This window comes from Choloepus didactylus, chromosome 8 (genome assembly GCF_015220235.1).
Source record: "Choloepus didactylus isolate mChoDid1 chromosome 8, mChoDid1.pri, whole genome shotgun sequence".
Classification (NCBI taxonomy): domain Eukaryota; kingdom Metazoa; phylum Chordata; class Mammalia; order Pilosa; family Megalonychidae; genus Choloepus; species Choloepus didactylus.
Genome location: NC_051314.1, coordinates 101,357,726 through 101,380,405, shown reverse-complemented (window position 1 = coordinate 101,380,405; position 22,680 = coordinate 101,357,726). Strand labels below are relative to the sequence as shown.

At 39.4% G+C, this 22,680-nt stretch overlaps 1 protein-coding gene across 5 annotated transcripts in view; it reads right to left on the bottom strand.

Annotated features, from left to right (window-relative positions):
* Nucleotides 1-21,604, bottom strand: part of AMN1 (antagonist of mitotic exit network 1 homolog) — a 70,921-nt gene extending 49,317 nt beyond the window's left edge. For 3 of the 5 annotated variants that reach the window (XM_037845506.1, XM_037845507.1, XM_037845508.1), the window contains exon 1: nucleotides 21,456-21,604. In XM_037845506.1, coding sequence (XP_037701434.1) covers nucleotides 21,456-21,493 — 38 coding nt within the window. In that variant the 5' untranslated portion in view covers nucleotides 21,494-21,604. Of the gene's footprint in view, nucleotides 1-19,784; nucleotides 19,894-21,455 lie in introns of all 5 variants that reach the window. The other 2 variants (XM_037845511.1, XM_037845510.1) reach the window with 2 other exon arrangements.
* Nucleotides 21,605-22,680: the final 1,076 nt, after the last annotated feature.

The window sequence follows — 22,680 nt, the reverse complement described above, 5'->3', positions numbered from 1 at the left end:
GTTTTGCCAATGATTGTCTCTTGTACTTTGGAGCTCCTTGGTTGGGTGCATAAACATTTATTGTTGTCATTTCTTCTTGGAGGATTGTCCCTTTTATTAATATGTAGTGTCCTTCTTTGTCTCTTATGACATCTTTGCATTTTAAAGTCTATTTTGTCTGATATTAGTATAGCTACCCCTGCTTTCTTTTGGTTATAGCTTGCGTGGAATATTTTTTTCCATCCTTTCACTTTCAATCTCTTTGTGTCACTGGGTCTAAGATGAGTCTCTTGTAAATAGCATATTGATGGATCATACTTTTTAATCCATTCTGCCAGTCCATATCTTTTAATTGGGGAGTTTAATCCATTTACATTCAAAGTTATTACTATAGAGGCAGTTCTTGAACTTAGTCTTATGTGGTTTCCCTTGCATGTGGTAAATCACTTCTCTATTGCTGCTTTCAGGACTTTCTCCTTCTCTTCAGCATATATGTCTCATAGTGGGTCTATTTGGAGTTGACTGGTACATTTACTTATTTTGATAAGATTATTCTGATAAATGCAGGATTATTTGGACATTTATATAAAATGTAGCAGAATCACAGCTTGCTGGAGTGTACTTTCCCTGTCTTTCCAGCAAATGGTGTTTTTGAGCCACCTTCTCCCCTCCAGCCTGCTTTTTCCCTGACTGCAGCTGTGTACTATTCGGGATCCAAACAGGGTGGAAATCCAGTCAGCACAGGAGTTCTCTATGTACACTGGTGACTGCCAGCCCTGTGGGTGAGGGGTGGGCCTTATGCAGTTGGCAGAGAGTCTGCTTAGGGGCACAGTCAGTCTGGTGACTCCCAGGCCTCCTAGTGGACCACCGGCAGGCTGTGGGGCTGCAAGGCTCATCCCTCTCAGCCCTCAGTCAGCTTAAAAGTGCCCCGCCTCCTAGCCAGTCCCCAAGGTCCCTGCCTGCTGTGTGCCAGTGAGCCTCTGGGGTGGGGGAAAGGCTCCTCATGTTTCAATGTGGTACCCTCACTTATCCCTACCTCTTGCCCATGCACACCACAGGTATCTCTGTGGAGGAAGAATAAATGCACCAAGTTTTCTGTGTGCAGTCAACACAGGTCTGCTGGTTCATGAGTTTCCTCCCAGCAGGCTGTAGGGCTGAGAAGGTTTATCAGCCCAGCTAATTTTGCGGAGGTTGGGTGTGCAGGAATGGAGAGCTCCTCCCTCCTGTTTGGCTGGCTGGCTCTCAGCTGCCAGTGCTGGTGGCAGTCCAGTTGAATAAACTCATCCCGTCCCTTCAGACATAATTTCTCTGCTCTTTCAACCAAGTCCTCACTATATATTAATAGAGGTCCTTTTCTGGCCACTGTTCCAGTGGTTTTCTGCCTTTTCTCTACTTATTCCATTGGGTAGAAGTTTGCTCTGCCTTTCCTATTCTACCATCTTCCTGGAAGTCCTCTTCTTCTCTTCTTATGAGGTCACTAGTCATACTGGATTAAGCCTACCCTTAATTCAGTATGGTCTCATCCTAACTTGGTTATGTCTGCAAAATCCTATTTCCAAATAAAGTCACATTTACAGGTACCGTGAGGTAGGACTTCAACATATCTGCTTGGAAAATACAATTCAACCCACAACAATCACTAACATCCCAGTCAACAGAGTTTAAAAATTTTACTCATTCCTTATTCTTCTCTTCCCTTCATCCCTCTATTCAAAATTATTCATCATATTCCCGAGGTCCAGGATATTCTCTAGGAGGCAATGCTATTCAAAGTGCTGGTCAGTGAGGAGATAAGTATCTTATGTGAGAATATAAACCAAACACTGTTTTCTGCCTGGAGAAAGTCTCGTTAGCTGAACTAAACAGTGTGCTTAGTAAGACAGGTGATTGCTATTCTGACTCAAACATCTTACCTTGTCACAAACCAGAAACAAATAATTTGTTGACCAACTTCAAGTTCTCAGACCACACTTTGAATAGCACAGCTCTGAGGCATCTGTGCCCCAAAAGAATTAAAAAGTATGGCTCTACAGCTAAGGAAACTAAAATATTCACTGTGGTTTTATTTTGCACTTCCCTAGTGACTTAAAGATGCTGACCATTTTTCCCATGTGTTTATTTGCCATTTGTTATCTACTTTGGTGAAACGTCTGATTAAATTTTTTTTTGCTCATTTACCTTAAAAATAAATAAATAAATAAATAAATAAAATAAATAAAAAGTATGGCTCTAAAGGCAAATATGGAGTAACATCCATTCTGAGACTTAGATGGAACTAAGATTAAGTAATCACAAAGACACCCCCCCCAAAAAAAAAAAAAAAAAGGAAAAAGGAAAAATAGAGAATTTCCCTGAGGGGGTTAAAATTCAAGAAAACAACAAATCAAGTATATTGTTTGGTCAAACACATAGTAAGACAACAAACAGGGGCTACCTATGTCTGAAGTAGTATATAAAATATAAACGTAAGGATCAGTTGTTGAAGTTAATAAATGCTTAATAAGTGTATTGGATCACCTCTAATTTATATTAGCTCCCTTTGATTTCAGAGTGAATCTCTTCTGTGCAATAATGGAACTAGCCTGACATCTTATACCAATCAAAAGAGATGGCCTTCTGGAGATACTGAACTGTTTGATATTGTTTGCCCTCCTATCTTCTAGGCTTTTACAGTTATTGATTTGCAATTTATTCTCTTGGGCAGTAACCATTTTTCAATGTTCCAGTTTTAGCATAGCTCCCACCCTCACTCCAGTTCCAATCTGCTATTCACTATGAAGAAAAACTTCTGAAATTTGATTGGGAAATTCTAACAATGAACCAACTGAAAACCTAGGTATATTTTACATGTAATTCTAATGCAATAGGTTTTAGCCTTTCACTTTATCCTGGGATTCATTTCCCCATTTCCCATTTTCCTTCTCCTTGACCTGCCTCTTCCTCCTATCCCCAATCTGTTAAAAGTTAAAATCCTGGATTTTATAGCAGTTATTTTCTTCAAGTCTCACAGAGACTTTTTCCACATATTTCTCGGTTTGTGACAGTTTTGGATGGATGAATTTATAGAAAGTCTAATCACAAGTAAAGCAGGATCTTTATAATAGCAATACTGAAACTACACTAAGTCCAGTAACCAAAGACTTACAAAGGTAAGGAAATGTATTTTAATACTGGAAGTTATTTCACAATTTTTAAATGGTCTAACATTACATCCATTCAACAAATATTTATTAAGCCCTACTCTGGCAGGTACCAAAAGACTGTAAGAAGATAAATGGCTTCAGAGCTGAGAAAGGCCTTTATTTTACATTCCTCATATTTAAAGATCTTGATACTGAAAGTTTTACTTTTGCATTAAAGAAATGAGGTTAAAAGATATTTGCCCGGTAGTTCTTTATTTGGAGTCTTTATTTAGTTTCTATAATTTATCAAAGTTTCTCAATTCAATGTTTACTTTAAAGATAAAAATAAAATCTGAAATGCAGAGATTTTTTAAAGGATTATTTCTGTAATATATTCAGCTACTTATGGAAATTCCTTTAAATTCATTATTTGCTTTGAAACTTTGCCTACTACCCATCCCTGCTCAGTTAAGTGCCCAGATCTGCCCTTTTCCTCCTTCAACCTATTTCTCTTAAATTCAAGACATTTATGAGTTCTTTTCAGACTGCCCACTTGGTTCAGTAATTCAGCAGTCCCTTCAGCAACCCCCCAAAAGTCCTGAGAGGGCAACTTTTTCCCTCATGTCTATGTAAATACAGGTCTTCACTTAGTCTATACTTAACTCTCTGTCTACTAGGATTATATTTTCTAAATAAAAATTTATAAGAAACAATCTCATAACAGGATAAAATATTGGAAATCTGTACTGTCTTGGAAAACCTATGATATATGATCACTGTATCCATATACTTTCTCTTAGTGATTGCACACATTCCTGTAACTTCAACTGTCTCCACGAAGCAGAAAACTGCCAAATCTCTATCTTCATTCTAAGCCTCCCTTCTGAGCATAGGATCCATACTTTCAATCACCTGCTGGACATAACCATCGTATGCCTTACCAGCATTTCAAACTCAGTATTTCTAAAACACCTTTATTATATATTGTGTACCTCTTGTGAGCTCAAATCACACTTCTGAATTTCTTATTTCTCTTACTGGCATCAATGTCTAGGTTAACAACCTCAGTCACCTTTGCCTTCTCCTCCTTTTATCCCCAGCATCTAAGTAGTGGTGAAGTTCTGTAAATTCTAACCTCTCTCTCAAATTAATACCTCTCCTTTTAAAATTGTAATATTTATTTCCTTTTATATCCACGTTCTACTCTCATTCCAATAGGCAACTATTTTTCAAACGCAACTCTCTTCACAAAGCTTTCCTCTAGTTCTATGTTCTTTCCCTCATCAGAAATTTCAAAACACTTTGTAATTTCTTCTGCATTATTATCCTGCCTGTATTATAGTTATTTATATACTCATTTTATACCCTCCTCCTTTTCCCCTCTTGCCTGTGTGCAGATGGTTAAAATGCAATACGTTTCCATTCCACAGGGAGGAAGACAGTAGGTCTAATGGGAACAGCTGTACCTTGAAACTGAAATAGGGAACAAGCAGCCCCAGCTTCTTATCAGGGCGGAGACTCTATACAAAGGTAGTTTTTGCTCTGTGGCAGAGTCCCCTCCTCCTGGGTTTTATAAATATCCAGTCCTCAGGCAGCACATATGGTCCCCTGAGCAGCACATATGGTTTCTTCTCTTCAACACAAAGCAGGGATGCAGAGCTGCCATCCACTAACCCTGACCTGAGCAGTTGGCCTCCCAGGGGACCAGCCATCACAAGAACTCTTCTCCTGATCTTCTGGACCTTTTGTGCCCACCTTAGCCCGGTCTGACAATCTGCTTAAGGGCACAGACTGCCCTATTGGTTCAGTCGGCCATAAGATCTAGCCCACTTGACTCTGAATGTTGGTTCCTGTGTATTCCCAATCCCTTTCCCCAGGGTATGTCTGCACTGTTAAGAAGCTGCTATTTCAAACCATTTGCTTAGGCTGAGACCATCTGAAAGCATGCTGAAACCTTGTAACTGGTAACTATGGGAAATATTAACAGTATCAAAAGAAAAAGCCCACTAAAATGTATTCTGGGTAATTGGTCAGTGTTTACCAATGAATCTATGAAAAAGAAAAGAATGACTGTTTTCTGTAATACTGCATCATGTCATTACAAATTAGATTCAGTGGGGTTGGGGTGGAGGGTTGGGAGTGGCCAATAGAAGGAACTATTAATTATAACACCATTTTACAACTACAGTTATTCTGCAAAAGGGAAAAAAATGAGATGACATCCCCTACATCCAATCATTCATGCCATTATGTCAAAGTAAGAATTTTCAGAAAAGATGTCAGATTATGGTACAAAAAGAAGATGAAGAACAGGGACAGAAAATAGCTAAAACTTCAAGAATGTGTCCTCCTCAAAAGAAAGATTCTTGCCCCAGTGGAGAATTATGTCTTATGCATTTGCATATCCCTCCACATCTCTACCTCCTGATGCAGAGGAACAAGAGGAAGGTGAGACCACCTCGCCCCAAAGTGAATCCTCATCAGGTTCTTCTTATCTCAGCAAAGAAGGAATGGTCTCTTCACCCCATACCCATCAAGATACACATTTCTGCTGGGGAACCACCCAAACCAAGGCAGGGCAATTTCTTCTCAGGCAGGTTCCCACTGGACTAGATGCACAGGCATCTGGGAGGATTCGTTTTTGTGCATACCCATTTTCTACTTCAGACTTGTATAACTGGAAAAAGAACATGCCCTCAAACTGAGATGACCCAAGGAAAATGGAAAGCCTTTTCTCCTCTAACTTTACAACCCATTACCCCAACTGGGAAGATGTCCAGGCACTTTTAAACATTCTCCTTACCCTGGAAGAAGGCCCAATGCTACTTGAGAAAGCCAGATTAGAACTGATAGGCTGCATAAATTACAACCAACAGCCCAGTTCAGGTTCCAGAAGCATTAGCAGTCCCAGCCTCCAAGCCACAGTGGGACCTCAATGAACAAGGGGACCAAGCCAAATTAGATCACTATAAAATCTGCATAAATCACAGGGCTGCAGAATGGGGCCCCAAAACCAAAAAGCTTAAGAAAAATCCAAGAAGTCCAGCAGAGACCAAAAGAGAACTCCTTGGGAAGTTTGAAGCTTTTCGTCAGTATACTAACATAGACCCAGAACACACCGATAACATGTATCTAATAAAAATTATTTTTGTCAGAGTGCCAGACATCAGAAAAAAAAATCACAAAAATTGGAAGGAGGGCTGGGAATGCCAGTGGCACAACTAAGTGGCATTGCCTTCAAGGTTTTCAATAAGAGCAAATCCAGGAAAAACAACTGAAGCAGCAAGCAGCCCTGCTAGGAGCAACCATCACCTAGAGCTCCAAAGGAATGAGATGAACGGGATGGAACCAGGAGAAACAACAAAGGGTAAGACCTCAAGGACCCCTAACTAAATCTGAAACCGCCTGCCCACCCCTTAGGCCACAGCAATGTGCCTACTGCAAAGAGGAAAGTCACTGGTGGCAGGAATGCCTGAATCGCCCCCAGAGAGGGGAGACTCCAGCATTCCCCAAACCACATACCAAATGCTGCAGTTGGGGGGAACAAAAGCAACTGTAACAGTAACTTTTAAAATATAACTTTAAAACTGTAAAATATAACTTTAAAAGCAGGAAATTGTAAATTAACCTTAAAATGTAACCTAAAGCAGCTTTTAAATGTAATTTTAAAACGGGAAGCAGGCAGGGGGTGAAAACACAAAAGAGCAAGATGTAAATGTAAACTCTGCAACAATATGTAAACGTAAAGTTTGCACCTTTCACAGGTGTCACCTAGTTCCTAAAGGAAATAGGAAATAACTAAATTACAAATATTCTCCAAACCTGTTACATGTTAACTAAATAATTAACTCTCTTTGTCTCTAATGGGTTTAGCCAAGTAAAGAATCACTTTGGGGAGATTGCTCCAAACCTCCCAGACATAGATAAGCCTTCCGTCTATCACTCTTAAACTTCCCCTGTCTCCCACCAGCATAAATAACCCCTCTTTTCCTTCTCAGCCTGGTTTGGTGTGACTTCTATCGGCTGCGCCAAGCGACAATCCCAGATTTGGGGAGTGCCCTTTCTACAATACAGCACTCCCATCTTTCCTGTCCTAAAGCCCAGTACTAAAAGAGAGTATCAATTTGTACAGGATTTAAGGGCTATTAACCAAATAGCAGAAGACATCCACCCAGTAGTAACCAATCCGTATACCTTACTGACTATTCTGTCTGGAGATCTTTGTTGGCTCACCGTTAGATTTAAAGGATACATTCTGTCGTGTGCCATTAAGCACAGAGTCCCAAGAAATATCTGCATTTGAAAGGGAGGACCTGAGACTAAGACAAAATAGCAGTGCTGTTGAACTGTGCTTCCTCAGGGGTTCAAAAATGCCCTCCGTATTTGGGGAAAATCTAGCCAGAGACTTAAGAGAGGTGCAGCTCTGAGACGAGTGCTTTTGCAACATGTAGATGACATCCTGATTGCTAGCAGATCAAAAGAAGCTTCATACCACAATACCATTTTAACCCCAAACTTCCTAACTGACTGGGGGTAAAAAGTATCTAAGAAAAAGGCTCAGGCCTCACAGCCCACTGTAAAATATCTAGAATTTGAGTTATCCAAAGGACAGAGGAACTTACTACCAGATAAAAGAGAAGTCTTAGCCAGAGTAACTGAGCTGACCACCCAAAGACAGCTGCGGGGACTTTTAGGAATGGCAGGATTCTGCCACACATAGATACCTAGCTTTGTACTTTTAGCAAAGCCCCTATACGATGCCTTGAAAGAGGGTGATAAAGAACCATTAGACTGGACTCCTGAAAGCCACCAAGTGATCCACAAAATTAAAGAAAAACTAAAGAAAAACTTTTAAGTGCCCTTGCCTTAGGTCTTCTGGACCTAAGAAAGCCCTTTGATTTGTTCCTGCACGAATGCCAGGGAGTCAGTCTACGGGTGTTAACTCAAAATCTTGGCAATGTCCTGCAGCCAGCTGCTTATTTCTCAAAACAACTGGATATTGTAGCACAAGGATGACCAGCCTGCCTTCCAGTAAAGGTGGCGACTTGTGGCCTCTTACAAGAAGTGAAGAAACTCAATTAAAGACAACCTACAACCATACACACCCCTCATTCTGTTCTGCCGCTCTCAGAACAAAAAGGAGGGGTTTAGCTTACTGCTGGATGAATAGGTAAATACTAAACTATTCTTAATAACCCAAATGTAAAACTATGTACATGTAGAGCTATGTCCTCTCTAAATCCTGCTATCTTACTACTTGATAGCCTAGAGGAACCAACACATACTTGCATACAAATAATTGAAGTGAGTCATTCTAGCTGTCTGGACCTGACAGACTAGGTTCTAGAGTGTCCAGACTTGGAAATGTTCACTGACAGAAGCAGTTTCATGGACCAAGGATAACGGAAAAATGGGCATGCTATAGTCACCCTTCAAGACGTACTCCAGGACGAGTACTACCGTCAGGTACATCAGCACAACAGGCTGAACTCATAGCTCTCACCACAGCCTTGCAGCTAGGAAAAGATAAAAGAGTAAACATTTATACAAACTCTAAATATGCCTTTTTAGTAGTCCATGCACATGGGACAATATGGAAAGAGAGAGATTATCAACATCAAGAAAAAAGGAAATAAAACATGCCAATATAATTCTAACTCTACTAGAGAGCATAATGCTTCCCCAAAAGGTGGCAATTATACACTGCCAAAAAGAAAGCCATATGTCACAGCTGGAAATAATTTCACAGACAGTACAGCCAAACAAACTGCCAGATACCAAAAACCCTCACTATTTCAGCTCTCATTCCTACCTCCATTTAAACCAAATTGCTCCCCTGAGGATTTTCAAAGAGCTAAGGAGTGGGGCTATACTGCAGAACCAATATCTGGTTGGATCCACAGTGAAGCAGGAATCTTAATAATCCCAGAAAAGTTATGAAAAAAATAATAACCCATCTACATCAATGGACAGGACGCAATGTACCAATGGTTATGGAAGTACATTATAGGCCCCAATATGAAAGAAATAATATAAAGAATCAATCAGGAATGCCTAATTTGCGCAAAAACAATCCAAAAACTGTTACTCCTTCACCTGCTCAAGGGGTTCAAAATCAAGGAACAGGAGCAGGAGAAGACTGGCAAACAGACTTTACTGTAATTTCCAGGGCTTAAGGAAACTACAAGTACCTCTTAGTGTTTGTAGGCACCTTCTCTAGATGGGTCAAAGCTTTTCCTTGTAGAATGGAAAGAGCCCCAGAAGTAAGTAAAACCTTATAAAAAGAAATCATTCCTAGCAACAGCATGCATTTATAGCCAAAGTAACTTTCAGGATATATCCAGTCTTTGTCATCTGCCAAAAGCTTCATGCATCTTGGAAGCCACAATCAACAAGAAAAACTGAAAAGATGAACCATATGCTGAAAAGGACTCTAGCTAAAATATGCCAAGAGACAAATTTAACCCAGGACAGAGCCTTGCCAACTGCCCTGATGAGGATGAGAGTGGCCCCCAGAAGTAGGCTTGAGTTAAGTCCATAAGAAACATATAGGAGATCCTTCCAAAAACAAATTCCAACCTGTGGTAATGAGCATTTAATAACTGAATTAAATACTATTAAATATCTTAAATCTTTAGGTCTCACCATTTCCGTTATACATCAGTATGCTTCTGATAGACCTGCATTTCCCACTGATGTTCCTTTACATTACATAAACACTGGAGACTTATTCAAGAGCTGTAAAACTCAACATCCTGATAGTCAACTGCAAGCCCAACGAGAAGGACCTTACCAGGTTCTACTTGTTATTCACTCCTCTGTTAAGTTGCAGGGTGTTAGACCATGGATGCATCACTCAAGAGTAAAGCTACTCAAAAAAAATAAAATAAAATAAATATTAAAAAAAAATAAAAAGAGTGAAGCTACTCATCTTCCAAGAAGGAGACTCCCTGCATCCTAACAGAAGAGACTGACGCAACATCAAACCAGAAACCCAGCAAAGACCATCAGGCGGCCCCTGATTATACCTACAAACCTATCTCAGACTTGAAAATTCCTTTTTAAACAGAAATAAGATAAGCAATGTTTAATATAGACTGTTCTGCTCGGCCATGTATTCTTTTACATATTCTTTGGATAACAGTTATAATTTTTTATGGTTTAAGGTACACTTGTGCCTTGTGGTTGCAATCCATTTCTTCATAGCCAGAGCTGTAAAAATTCATAGAAAATGATTTCCTTTGTTTTAACTCTTATAATCCTGTTATCATGTAACCTCCCTCACCTCATGAACACTTAGGAAAAAATTTCATTATAAAAACATCTAAACCTTTAGCCTGGGGAGGACAGTTAAAAAATAGCTAGATATGTCATTTAAACCCCTACACATATTCCTCCTCCTGTGCTGCCATACCAGCACCTAGCTTCTACCAAGTCCCAGAGTTAATTCCTTCAATGGTTTGATAAATCTTAAATTTGAACTTCCAATAGAAAAGAAACTGTTCACCTATAGTCTTTTTCCCTATTTTGATCTTACTCCATATTACAACCATTTGCTAGAGAATGAAGATGCAAAATATGGAACACTATTTGTAAGTTCCAGGGGCCCAATCCGGGTCCTGTTTAAGGCCACAGAGCAGGTATGTTCTAGAAATTTACAGAAAGACACAATGAAACAACTTGTAATTATACTGTAAATGGAATCCCCAATAAAAAGGCCATTTGTCAGGGTTTCAAAAAAGGAACCATAAATATAGGAGCAGATCCCAAAGAAACTTTTATGTATTATACCATTCAAGTCTGAGGACGACCAGAATTGGGAAATGACATATAAGAAGCCAAGAAAACGGGATGTATAAAAGAAGTCTTGCTTGTATCCCTCCTGTAAATTATACTCCCTGTGTGGACTACATCAATTAGGCCCTTTATCCAACCTTGGCCCCTACCTAAATAAAACCCTAGTGGGCACTGAAGCCTTCCAGCAAATTAAAGCCTTTCAAGCAAATACCCTGAGCATCAAAATGTTGCATCTTTATCTGTGAGAGTCCATAAGTCAACTGCCTTTTAAAGGAATTGAAGTCTTCTTTGATACACAAGACAGGATGCTTCAATGTATAAACAATGCTTAGATAAGAAGTCAGTGCATACTTGGGTTATCTCAAGCGGGATATCTCTATCAACCAACCAGTCATATCCTAAATAAGCAAACTCTGGGTATAAAAGTTGCATTAAGACTACAGATAGAGGTAGCCTTATGGGGTAGATTTATCATAAGCCACTTTATGTAACTTAACAGCCACAGTGGAAAAGCTTACTAACTCTCCTGCCACTGCACCTGAAGCCATTCAAATTTCCAAAGACACACTAGCAAATATCGTCATAGATAACCAAATTGTACTCAACCATCTCTTAGCAGGGCAAGGAGGAATATGTGTCGTAGCAAATAATTCATGATGTAACATGTGTAAACACCTCAAACCAACTTGAACTGAATATGAAAAGCTGTACAACCAAGCTACTTAGCTACATAACATTAACAATCCATCCACACACTCTATGAGATTCAATCAAAATTTACCTACCTAAAATATCCTGGTTCTTACCCATCTTAAGCCCAATTATAATAATAATTATGCTTCTTACATATGGGTGTATACTCAACAAATTTATCATCAAAGTTATTTCTCAGAGACTAAAAGCCACCGGGTTACTCCTGTGCCAAGAGGAGCTACTAGAAAAACCATCTGTCACATTAAGTATCAACCCCTGAACCCAGAGAACCCAGACATACCTGAAGACATGGAGATAAATGCCCCCTGGCCTACTCCAGCTCCAGGAACCAGAGAATACCTCCAACATGCATCAAAAGCCTTCCCATTCCATAAATCCTTCTCAATGTCCTAACCAGCAAGAAGTAGCTAGAGCAATCATCACCCCTTATCCCTCAAGATTGAAAAAGAGAACAACACAAAGGAGGGTTTTGTAACCACCCCTTCAGGAAAATAAAACAAAAAAACCCTTGCCTTTCTAACTCGCAACAATTTCCACTGAAGCTGACATGGGCTAACCCATTTTCCAGGGTGGCCCCCGCCCCTCTCTAGTTGATAGGAGTTTCCACTGCCCTTTTCTTAGAATACCCACCTCCTTATGTATATCCGTAAGAAGCTTGCTTCACCTGCGAGATGAGTTCCTGTTTTTAACAACCCCAGCAGAACCAGCTCTAACTAGACTGAGCCATAGGACATGCATATTAATTACAACGTGACCTGAAAGTTACCTTTGCTTCATTATACTAGTAAAAATCACACCCCTGGAAGAGATTTAGCCACCATTTTTGTGGCATGTCATTTATGCAGAAGCATGTTCTAGCATGATTTAGCAATGCGCATGCTCCCCTAGAAACTGCCCAAGACTTATGCCACCTCACTCCATTCCTTCCCCCACTCCCAAGCCAACCACTAAATTAGAAGATCAAATCTGTAAGCTTAGCAGGTTGGGGAGGCTGATCTGAGACTTGCCTCCAGTCTCCTTGATTGTCAACTTTGCAAATAAACTCTTTCTCTCCCCAAAATCCTGGTGTTGATACCGAACAAATGTGGGATTCTCTGCCCAATGCACACAAAGGCCCAATATATGACACCAGGGTTCCAAAGAGAAAAAGAGTTTACTGCTCCGTGCGAAGCAGGAGACCATATAGCCTATTTGTCTCCCCAAGTCGAAGGAGGTGAGGGTTTTTATGAATTCAAACAAGGGGAGCCAGAGTTGCTGTTATCACCATATCAAGTATAAACAGGGCTAAGACCAGGCTAGAATGACCATTAAAAAGTATAAACAGGGCTGAGACTAGTCTAGAATAACCATTGGAATATAAGTATACACAGGTCTGAGACTAGTTCAGTTTCAGTAATTTCAGGAATTAACTTCTGCTTATTCTACAATATAGAAAGAAAAAAACTATATAATGATTCAGTAATCATAATCATTTGTTAATTCTTAATTTTTCAGTTACAATTCCTTCCTTTCATTTCTGTTCATTCCTCAATCTTGAGGAATTTCTGGGCAATGACTGTTCTAACTTCTTCATGCTGAAAAGGGGCATCAAACATTATGGGGTACAAGAATGAAACTGGTTGTCATTCTTGGAGACACTGGTACCTCTGGGTTTCAGGGCTTATCTGGCATAGGGACAATCTGGATCTTTAATCTGGAGCACAGTAAATTGGGAACATTGCCTTAACTACAGGGCCATATAACAGGTTACAGGTGGTAGTAGCTCTGATCTGGTTAAAGTTATTACTACGTGTGTTGACACTACAAAAATGATAACCAGTGTGCTGGGTTGTATGTGTACTTTCTACCCTTGAATGAGATTAATAAACTTTCCTCTTGGCTTTGTATCATGTCCAAAAGACTACTGTTGGGTTGGCTTACAGCTGCAATATGGAGGAAGAAGACATTTAGTTTGGCAGCCATTTGGTTTTAAGTCTCTGAAAAATAAACTTAATAAGAAAATTGAAAACTATAGGTTTAAATAAAAGGAGTAGACGGCGGTATTTTATAACTATGTTACATAGGGAAAATAACTTTTTTACAGATTTTAGATAGAACCTGGGGAGTTCCTTAGGGTTTTCAGGAATAGTATTGGCAATATATGGCTGAGACCTGCATAAAAGTAACCTCCAGAATGATCTCTTGACTCTATTTGAGATCTCTTAGCAACTGAAAATTGATTTCTTTTCCTCCTTTAGATTATGAATCCATTGCTAATCCCAGTGTCAGAGAGGCTACCCCTGGAAGTTATGTCCCACGGTGCCAGGGAAATTTACCCCTAAAAGTTATATCTCTCATGGGGGGAAGGTAGTGAGTTCATTTGCAGAGTGTGGCTTAGAGAAAGAGATCACATTTGAGGAACATGGAGACTTTGAGGAACAGGGGTGACTCTTAGGTATTATGTCATTACGGAAGTAAATTTTCCTTTTATTAGGTAGGGATCACATATTTTAGAGTAAATTAGGAGCTCCTAATGCTTGGGAGAATAGGAATTACCCAGGTGGGGAAGTTTAATAGCTCCAGGCTTTCTTTCCCCAGTCCCTCAAGGAACCTTTTCAATTTTATGCCCAAAACACTCTGAAATAAATCAGAGTATTACTTCAACTTGTACAGAATATTAAGATCTCATTCTCTATTCTAGGTTCCAAGTCAAATAAAGCTGAATTAGGTTGTTTAAATAAACTGACTTGACGGATTAAATTAGATAGTGTGCTCCAGAAACTTTAAATTTTGGACAAAATAAATATCTCTTTCTTTGGTCTCACGCAGAAGTTAAAGTTTTAAAATACAAACAATATCATCCTTTATCCTGTGTACTGATTCACCTTAGTCCTAACCAGATCAGCTTCATTCATATCTCTAATTGAAGTCTGATCTCCTTTTCAGCTTCTTTAATAGTACTTCACGGAGTAATGCTGACTTTCAGAGCTGGTAAATGCTAACTCTTGAATCTCAGGTGTCACACAGATATCCAAAGTTTCAGGGAACTACCAGGCTGTACACAAAGAGCAAAGCATCTCGGAATTTAGAAATAACAGTTAAAGCTTGGGGATAAATTTGACTGCTATAAGAGCTTACAATCTAGGCCCTAGTTTTCTTTTAAGCATTTTCTAAATGAAGCAATTCCGGAAATAAAAACATTTGACAATTAACTTACTTATATTGGGATCATCAACCACAAACCATAACAGAAGTTTTGTCCTGACTCACCTTTACTCACTTACTAGGGCTATGTTAATTAACAGAACATAATTTATATACTTTCCTTGCTTCTCTTTTAAAGTCCCTTTTGCTGAAGATGAAGTTCTGACTTATAGCTGACCACATGCTTTTAGAGAAACATTAGAGTAAAGCAGTATAACTGAAAAGGAAATTTGGTCATTTCCATGATTTGTAACATTATTCTAAGAACAACTAAAACCATGACCAACAACATCATACTGTTGTCTAACATAATGCTGATCAGTATCAGGATATAACATGGACAAGGAGAACACTGTTAAGTCTTTAGGAATTTTATACAATTTTGAAATATATGAATAACATTTCACCCATACAAATTTAACCAACAAAAGGTTAGAAAATTCTCTTTAATTTTGACAACACTTTCCAAACACTTCTCATGTAATATATTCAACTATTTTTAGCAGCCTCAGTTTTTTTTTTTTTAATTAAATTCAGTTTTATTGAAATACATTCACACACCATACAATCATCCATGGTATACAATCCACTGTCCACAGTATGATAACATAGTTATGCGTTCATAACCACAATCTATCTCTGAACATTTTCCTTACATCAGAAAGAACCAGAACAAGAATAAAAAATAAAAGTGAAAAAAGAACACCCAAATCATCCCCCCATCCCACCCCATTTGTCCTTTAGTTTTTATCCCCATTTTTCTACTCATCCATACAGTAGATAAAGGGGGTGTGATCCACAAGGTCTTCACAATCACACTGTCACCCCTTGTAATCTACATTATTATATAATAGTCTTCAGGAGTCCAGACTGCTGGGTTGGAGTTTGGTAGTTTCAGGTATTTACTTCTAGCTATTCCAATACATTAAAACCTAAGAGGTGTTATCTATATAGTGCATAAGAATGTCCACCAGGGTGACTTCTCGACTCCATTTGAAATCTCTCAGCCACTGAAACTATTTCGTCTCACTTTGCATTCCCCTTTTGGTCAAGAAGATACTCTCAGTCCCACGACGCCGGGTCCATATTCATCCCCGGGAGTCATATTCTAGCAGCCTCAGTTTTACAAGCCAGAATAACAAACTCTTTGCAACAATTAGAAATAAAAAACATCCTTTAGGATTCTATCTGGGGAGGGCAAAATGTCAAAAGTTGTCAGGTTTGAATACTATGCTAAACAGGAAAATGGGCTACTGTGAGACAATGTCTAATAGGTTCCTTATTTAACCAAAGTAACAACAAAAAGTAAAATAGGAGTTAATATGATTCTAAGGAAAACACTTTAAAAGCGAGAAGACTTGTGTTCTAAAATAAAGGATGATAAGGTCAATGTAAACATTAACAAGGATATAATCTGATACGACATAGAATCTTTATCTTCTAGACAGAATACTGTGATGGTTAAGAAAAACTTTTTATAACCTTTCATTAAGAGCAGACCAAAAATCTGCATTATTTTAACAGAGAGAAAACTAAATTCCAGTTTTATATGAATACACAGTTTGACACAAAAAGCTCTTACAAAATACTATAAACAAACCTATCAAGTTTGGGTCAGCATTGACTACAACAAACAATTCACTTTCACAACTCTACCACAACTTTCCATAACTATTCAGGTCTTGTCTTACACATTAAAAATAGCCATTTTACTTTACGACAAAACTACACTCTTAGACGAGCTTATCAAACTTTAGTCAGCATTGACTACAACAAATAAAATTAGCCTCCACAAACTTCTGCAACTTTCCATATTCACCCAGACTTTGCCCTACACATTCTCGAGGAAAAAACTATACGTCTTTCTGTAACAAAGCACATCCTGTATACTTTACATACACACATACATTAAGTCACCAAAAAAGATCTTTGATACTGTCTTTAAACATCATACAAAACATAACTGTTCTTAAAACAGTTTGTCAAAATACTTATTTTATTTAATTAAACACAAACTTACATTTTTCACATCTTAAAGATCTAATAAATACAATGCTAGCTTATTTTATCAGTAAACAAGTATAAATTTAGGGAGAACCAAGTTTACCCATGTAGAATAAAATTGTATTTTTTAGTTCAAAAGTCATCATAAAAACAGAAATAGAACTAGACTTTGTCACTGCACTTTTGCAGCTTTGTTGCCTTTTTCTATTGGAGGTTAAAAAAACCTCTTTATTTTCATAAATTCTAAAATTATGAACAACCTCAAAAGCATCAAACACTGGAAAATATACTATAATTGTTCAATTTGTACCAAGTATAAATCAAGGAAAACTATTCCATAGCAATCAAGGACATTTTCTCTTACTTACTGAAATTTGGCAATTAGATCTTATTAAATTACCCCAATCCAAGGCTATTTATATTTTAATAATGATTTGTTTACTGCGGTTACCATTACAAATGTATTACTGGAAAATTTTTTAATTGGGGAATTCTCTCAGAATAAACATGGCCTATTCCACATTATTTCCTCTGTGCCTAACAATTCTCATCTCCAGGCCCAGTACAAAGCATTCTAAACCAAGCCCAATCTCCCTATATTTCTGCACCCAACCCTTCGCACCATAAATACCTTACCTGGACCATTCATATTGGGCCAAGGTGTAAGGGGCCCTGGGAGCAGGGATAAATGAGACAGAAAAAAATGAGCTTTAAATAAGGGTAGTGGAATCTGAGACCCACTAAAGCCTTAGTGTTGATGACAGTTCCTATGCCCTTCTTTTAATTATTACCAATTATTAGATGTATTTTGCCTAAAGCTGTGCCTTTGGCATTTCCTGAGGCAGCCCTCTGCTGCCTTTGAGAAATTTCAGAGGGCAGTTTCTTTCCAATGTACAAAACTAAGTCTTTGAACCCTAATGCCTAAATAGTTTTTCTTTTTGGGTCTCCAGGAGTACTAATTTGTGTGTGTGTGTGTGTGTGTGTGTACTTATTTATCTTTAAGCAATTCGAACAGGGCTCTTTTTTGTTTTAATTAAATTCAGATAAATTCAGTTTTATTGAAATATATTCACATACCATACAGTCAACCATGGTGTACAATCAACTGTTAACAGTACCATCATATAGTTATGCATTCATCACCACAATCTATTTCTGAACATTTTCCTTATATCAGAAAGAATCAGAATAAGAATAAAAAATAAAAGTAAAAAAGAACACCCAAATCATCCCCCCATCCCACCCTATTTTTCATTTAGTTTTTGTCCCCATTTTTCTACTCATCCATCCATACACTACCCCTTGTAATCTACATTGTCATACAGTCGTCTACTGGAGTCCAGACTACTGGGTTGGAGTTTGATAGTTTCAGGTATTTACTTCTAGCTATCAAATAGAGCTCTTTTAAGAATTTTTGTTCACCAACTTGGTATTACTATCCAGAGGTAGGAAAATACACGTTGCACAAACAGACACAAATAGAAAGCTAAGACATCCCAAAATACCAGAAACATAGAAATATAAAACTAATTTGAACCCTACTTTTTCATCCTTTTCTGGTATGCTTGAATACTACCCACTTTGGGTTATAGGTTGAACTAAGCTTTCATTTTGCTTTGAGCTTTCTCTATAGGGTAGGGTTTTATTTTCCCAATTATATAAATCCAATATGGAGAATGGGATATGCCTATATACAAATCCTCTCCCACCTCCCTGTTCTATTACCATAGGTACTTGATAGAGGGGTAGAAGTTTTGCCAGTGGCTCTGCTGCTGGTTTTAGGGAGCCAAATTGAGTACACTGGCGGATGTGGGAGGCGGAGACCTTTTCTATCTCAGGCTCTTTTACCTCTGTTAAAGAGGGATACAGAAGAGGAGGAGGTAGGGGAACTTCCTCTTTCCTGATCTATTGACCCTTCAAATAACAGGGTGTGGGTGGAGCAGATGGAATTAATAAAGGTTATAGTAGATTCTCTGGATTTGAATCAGGGAGGACATTTTTCTTTTCTCTGTTAATCTTTACAAGTAAAATTTTACATTTTCTCTTTAACATTCATTGCTGGAAGACACAAATAAAGGACCGAACATACATCATCTCATCCCATTTCTGCTCTCTCTTGCAGAACTACTCTAACTTTAATACAGTGTTCTTTCCTATAGAGCCATTCTCAGGCTGTTTCTTTCCTCATTCTAAATGACATTGAGGCCAGAATGGGTTACAGAAATAAACTATTTTTTGCTTTTTTTATAGGCTCAACTAAAATCTTTCCTGTTTTTCAAAATACAGCCTAAGGTCTATATTCAGGAACGTTATTAAAATTAGAATTTCCCATTTTAAAGAATTTGCATCATCAGTAACCAGTTAGGAACACTTGAACAATACAAATGCAGTAACACACCGACTAACAAATTTAAAGACACTTAACACTTTAACTATACATTTAAGTAATATACCAATTAATAACTAGACCAAATACACCAATCAACAATTAAACAGGCATTAAACACTTATTATATCTAAGTAACATACCTTTAACAGTTAAACAGGCAATATATATTTACTTAATTTCATTAAATACCAATTAATTGTTGGATTAATTATTTTCCAGGAGTTCACTCAACAGATAAACTCAGGGCAGGGCCTTGAACATGTACAGACAAACACAGGTCAGGGCCTCAAACCCTGTACAGAATGTTACCCAGAAAACAGGGAGGTCAAGGGGGCTTGTTCTGGAAGTGGGACCCAGCGCCTCAAGGTCAGGTCCTGGGGACTCCAACTGCCATACTAATTTCCTGATCCACTTTTACCTTGATGACCCATTCACCCACCAGGTGTCCGGACTTGGAACTGGAAACTGTTTCTCTCTTTGAAGCTTTTCAAGGCTCCGAGGGTCTGGAGTGCCCGCAGAACAGAGAAAAACCCAGTTGCTAAGCCTCTGGAACAAAAGAATCTAGAGGCCGCAAAAGGCTGGATTAGCATGCTTACCTGTCCTGCCAGGACCCTAGAATTTTGGGCGGTCGGATTCCTTGCTTCTTAGGAAACTTTGTCCCATTTGGGTCGCCAAACTGATTCCAAACAAATGCAGGGTTCTCTGCTTGATGAGCATAACAGCCAAAATATTACACCAAGGTTTCAAAGAGAGAAAGATTTTATTGCTACACACAAAGCAGAGGATCAGATGGCCTACTGGCCCAAAATTCTGTCTCCCAGGTCTAAGGTCTAAGGAAGTCAGGGTTTTTATTGATTCAAACAAGGGGAGATGGAGTTGTTACCATTACAACAGTAAGTATACACAGGGTTGAGCCTAGACTAGAATAGTAAGTATACACAATGCTGAGACTAGGCTAGAACAACCATTACAATAGTAAGTATATACAGAGCTGAGGCTAGTTTAGTTTCAGTAATTTCAGATATTAACTTCTGCCTATTCTACAATACAGAAAGGAAAAAAAAATCTATATAATGATTCAGTAATCAAAACCGTTTGTTAATTCTTAATTTCTCATATTTTCACATAATTTCACATATTGGTTTTTGTGCACGTTGGGCAGAAAAGCCCATTAAAGCAGCAACAAACCCAGGTAGTCCATCCTCCTAACTTGCACATTAGCTATTACTCTAAACTGCCTTAACTGACAGAGTTAAAATCCCATTTGGATCAGGTGTAAAATTTATGCCAAGAAATAAAGTAAGATCTTTTCCTCAAGACTCCACATTAGCTTCGGTCTACACCAAGGAAAGCCCATCAATTTCCGTTTTATTAAAAGTGACCGTGGACTGAAAGGCCAGAAATTTATGATATAAGTAAACGGTAATTTTCCAGTTTTAGAAAACCTTCAGTAGACGGGGTGATTGTTCTCCTTAGCCTTCAGCTGTCTTATTTTTCAAACGGTAATACTACTGGACTGAAAGCTCTTGAGAGAAGAGATTGGCATTGTAACTGCAACTAGTGCTAATACAAATTTCTGGTGTGGAATAATTAATAATAAAAAAAGCTAACACTTAAATGGTGTTTGTTATTTGCCAGATACCCTTCTAAGAATTTTACATATGTTAAATTTATTCCTCACTACAACTCAATGAGATAGATACTATTACTACCATAATTTTATAGATAAAGAACTCAGGCACAGAGAGAGGTTAAGTAACTTGTTCATGGTCACAGAGCCGGTGAATGGCAAAGCAGCGAGCTGAACCCAGCAATCTAAATCAAGGATCCCTGTTCTTGACCCCTATGCTACATATTGTCTCAAAGAATGAATATTTATCCCAATTAGAGTAGCAAGAAAGACTAGAGCGCAATTTTGATGAAGGCTTTTGATGAAGGCTTATTCCATTTTGTTCTACAGAGGCTTTCGGCTCCTGTCAGAAACAGGCCACTGCCAGGAACTACCAGGGTCTGACTGAGGAGTTGGAACACACATCTGAGTGCGCAAAAGGCAAGGGATGGAGACGCAACCTGCCCAACAACCCATTTCGCACAACTTTCCTCGGCGGGCAGAAGACAAACAGGCAGCCTAGGAACGGAAGCCTCGTGAGAGCCTCTTCAGAGGTCCTGAGGTGGGAAGGGGGCGGGGAGGAGAAGTGCGCAAGGCCCAGCCCCGCGAGGGAGGACCCGAGCGGCGCAAAGGGGAGGTGGGGTTTGGATGGACTCACAGATCCAGAAGCTGACTGACCCGCCGGGGGCGAGGCATCGTGACTGCCGTCTGGAGACTCTTCCGCAGCCTTGGGGCCGCCAGAACCCAGCCAGGGAGCGTCCGTCAACTCCTGCCTCCCGCGAGACGCGTAAACACTCGTGACATCACACGGAATCTTCCGGCGACGATGACGCGGCCACGCTCGGGACCACAGAGGAAGAGACCACAATCCCCAGCGGCTGAGTCACTTAAGGATGCGCGGAAGGGGCTGAGTGTGATAAAATGTAGAGAATCCCTAAATTCGGGTGAAGCACGTCGGGAGTTGTAGTCCTTCTCCGCGGACGACGGCGTCACAGCTTCGCGCACAGCCGTTTCCGCGGGTGCCTCTCTCAGCCGCCGTGCCAGGGACGTCGCGAGCGGAGAATTCCCTTGTGCCGAAGAGAGTGTTGAGAGGTCGTTCTTAGTGAAGGGATGCGTTTCATGCTGGGCGATGCACTTGGCTATGCACTCCAGAGACCTTGGATACCGACTCCATTAACATCAAACGGAACGTTTTTAAAGGATCCGAGAGGGATGCCGTCCACTGAACGCGTTCTGTGGGGCAAACACGGGGCTACGTGCTTTCCAGGCTTTATTTCAGCAATTAACCATATTCACTATTGTTGTTCTGTAGCCGCAAGGGCACCGCGTCTGGTCCCAGGGTGCCCGATGGAAACTTCCACGGGACAGGGGCGGTTCGTACAATCGTCTTCTGAAGGAAGGTTGCTAACAGATGCCAAGTCTAACAATTGCCAAGGCGGCAATTGGACCCAGGCAGATCTCGGCTACCAAGGGAGTTTTAACAACAGTTTATGTTAGCAAAGAACAAAGAAGGCACATGGCCAGAGGGAAAGTAAATCATAAATTCTTGGGAGGTATCCTGAGGAACACATATACTTCCTGAAGTTCTTTCTCATGGTCTGTACACAAAGACGCCCAAAGGTCACGGGAATGAGTTTCCACCATCGCTATTATTGTTTACTGGTCATGCTTGAGCTGCCGAAGCTCCCTGTTCCTAGAAGATTGCTAATGGATTAGGTATTCCAGAAGAAACAAGTAAAAGGAAGAGAGGCAAGGTGTGCACCAGCAATACTATTTGCCCTACAACTATAATCCTGTGAAGTTGGGATTATTTATCCTTGTTTTACAGATGAAGACATTATATGCCAACAAATAAGCACAGTAAAAATTTCGTCATGTGGGGA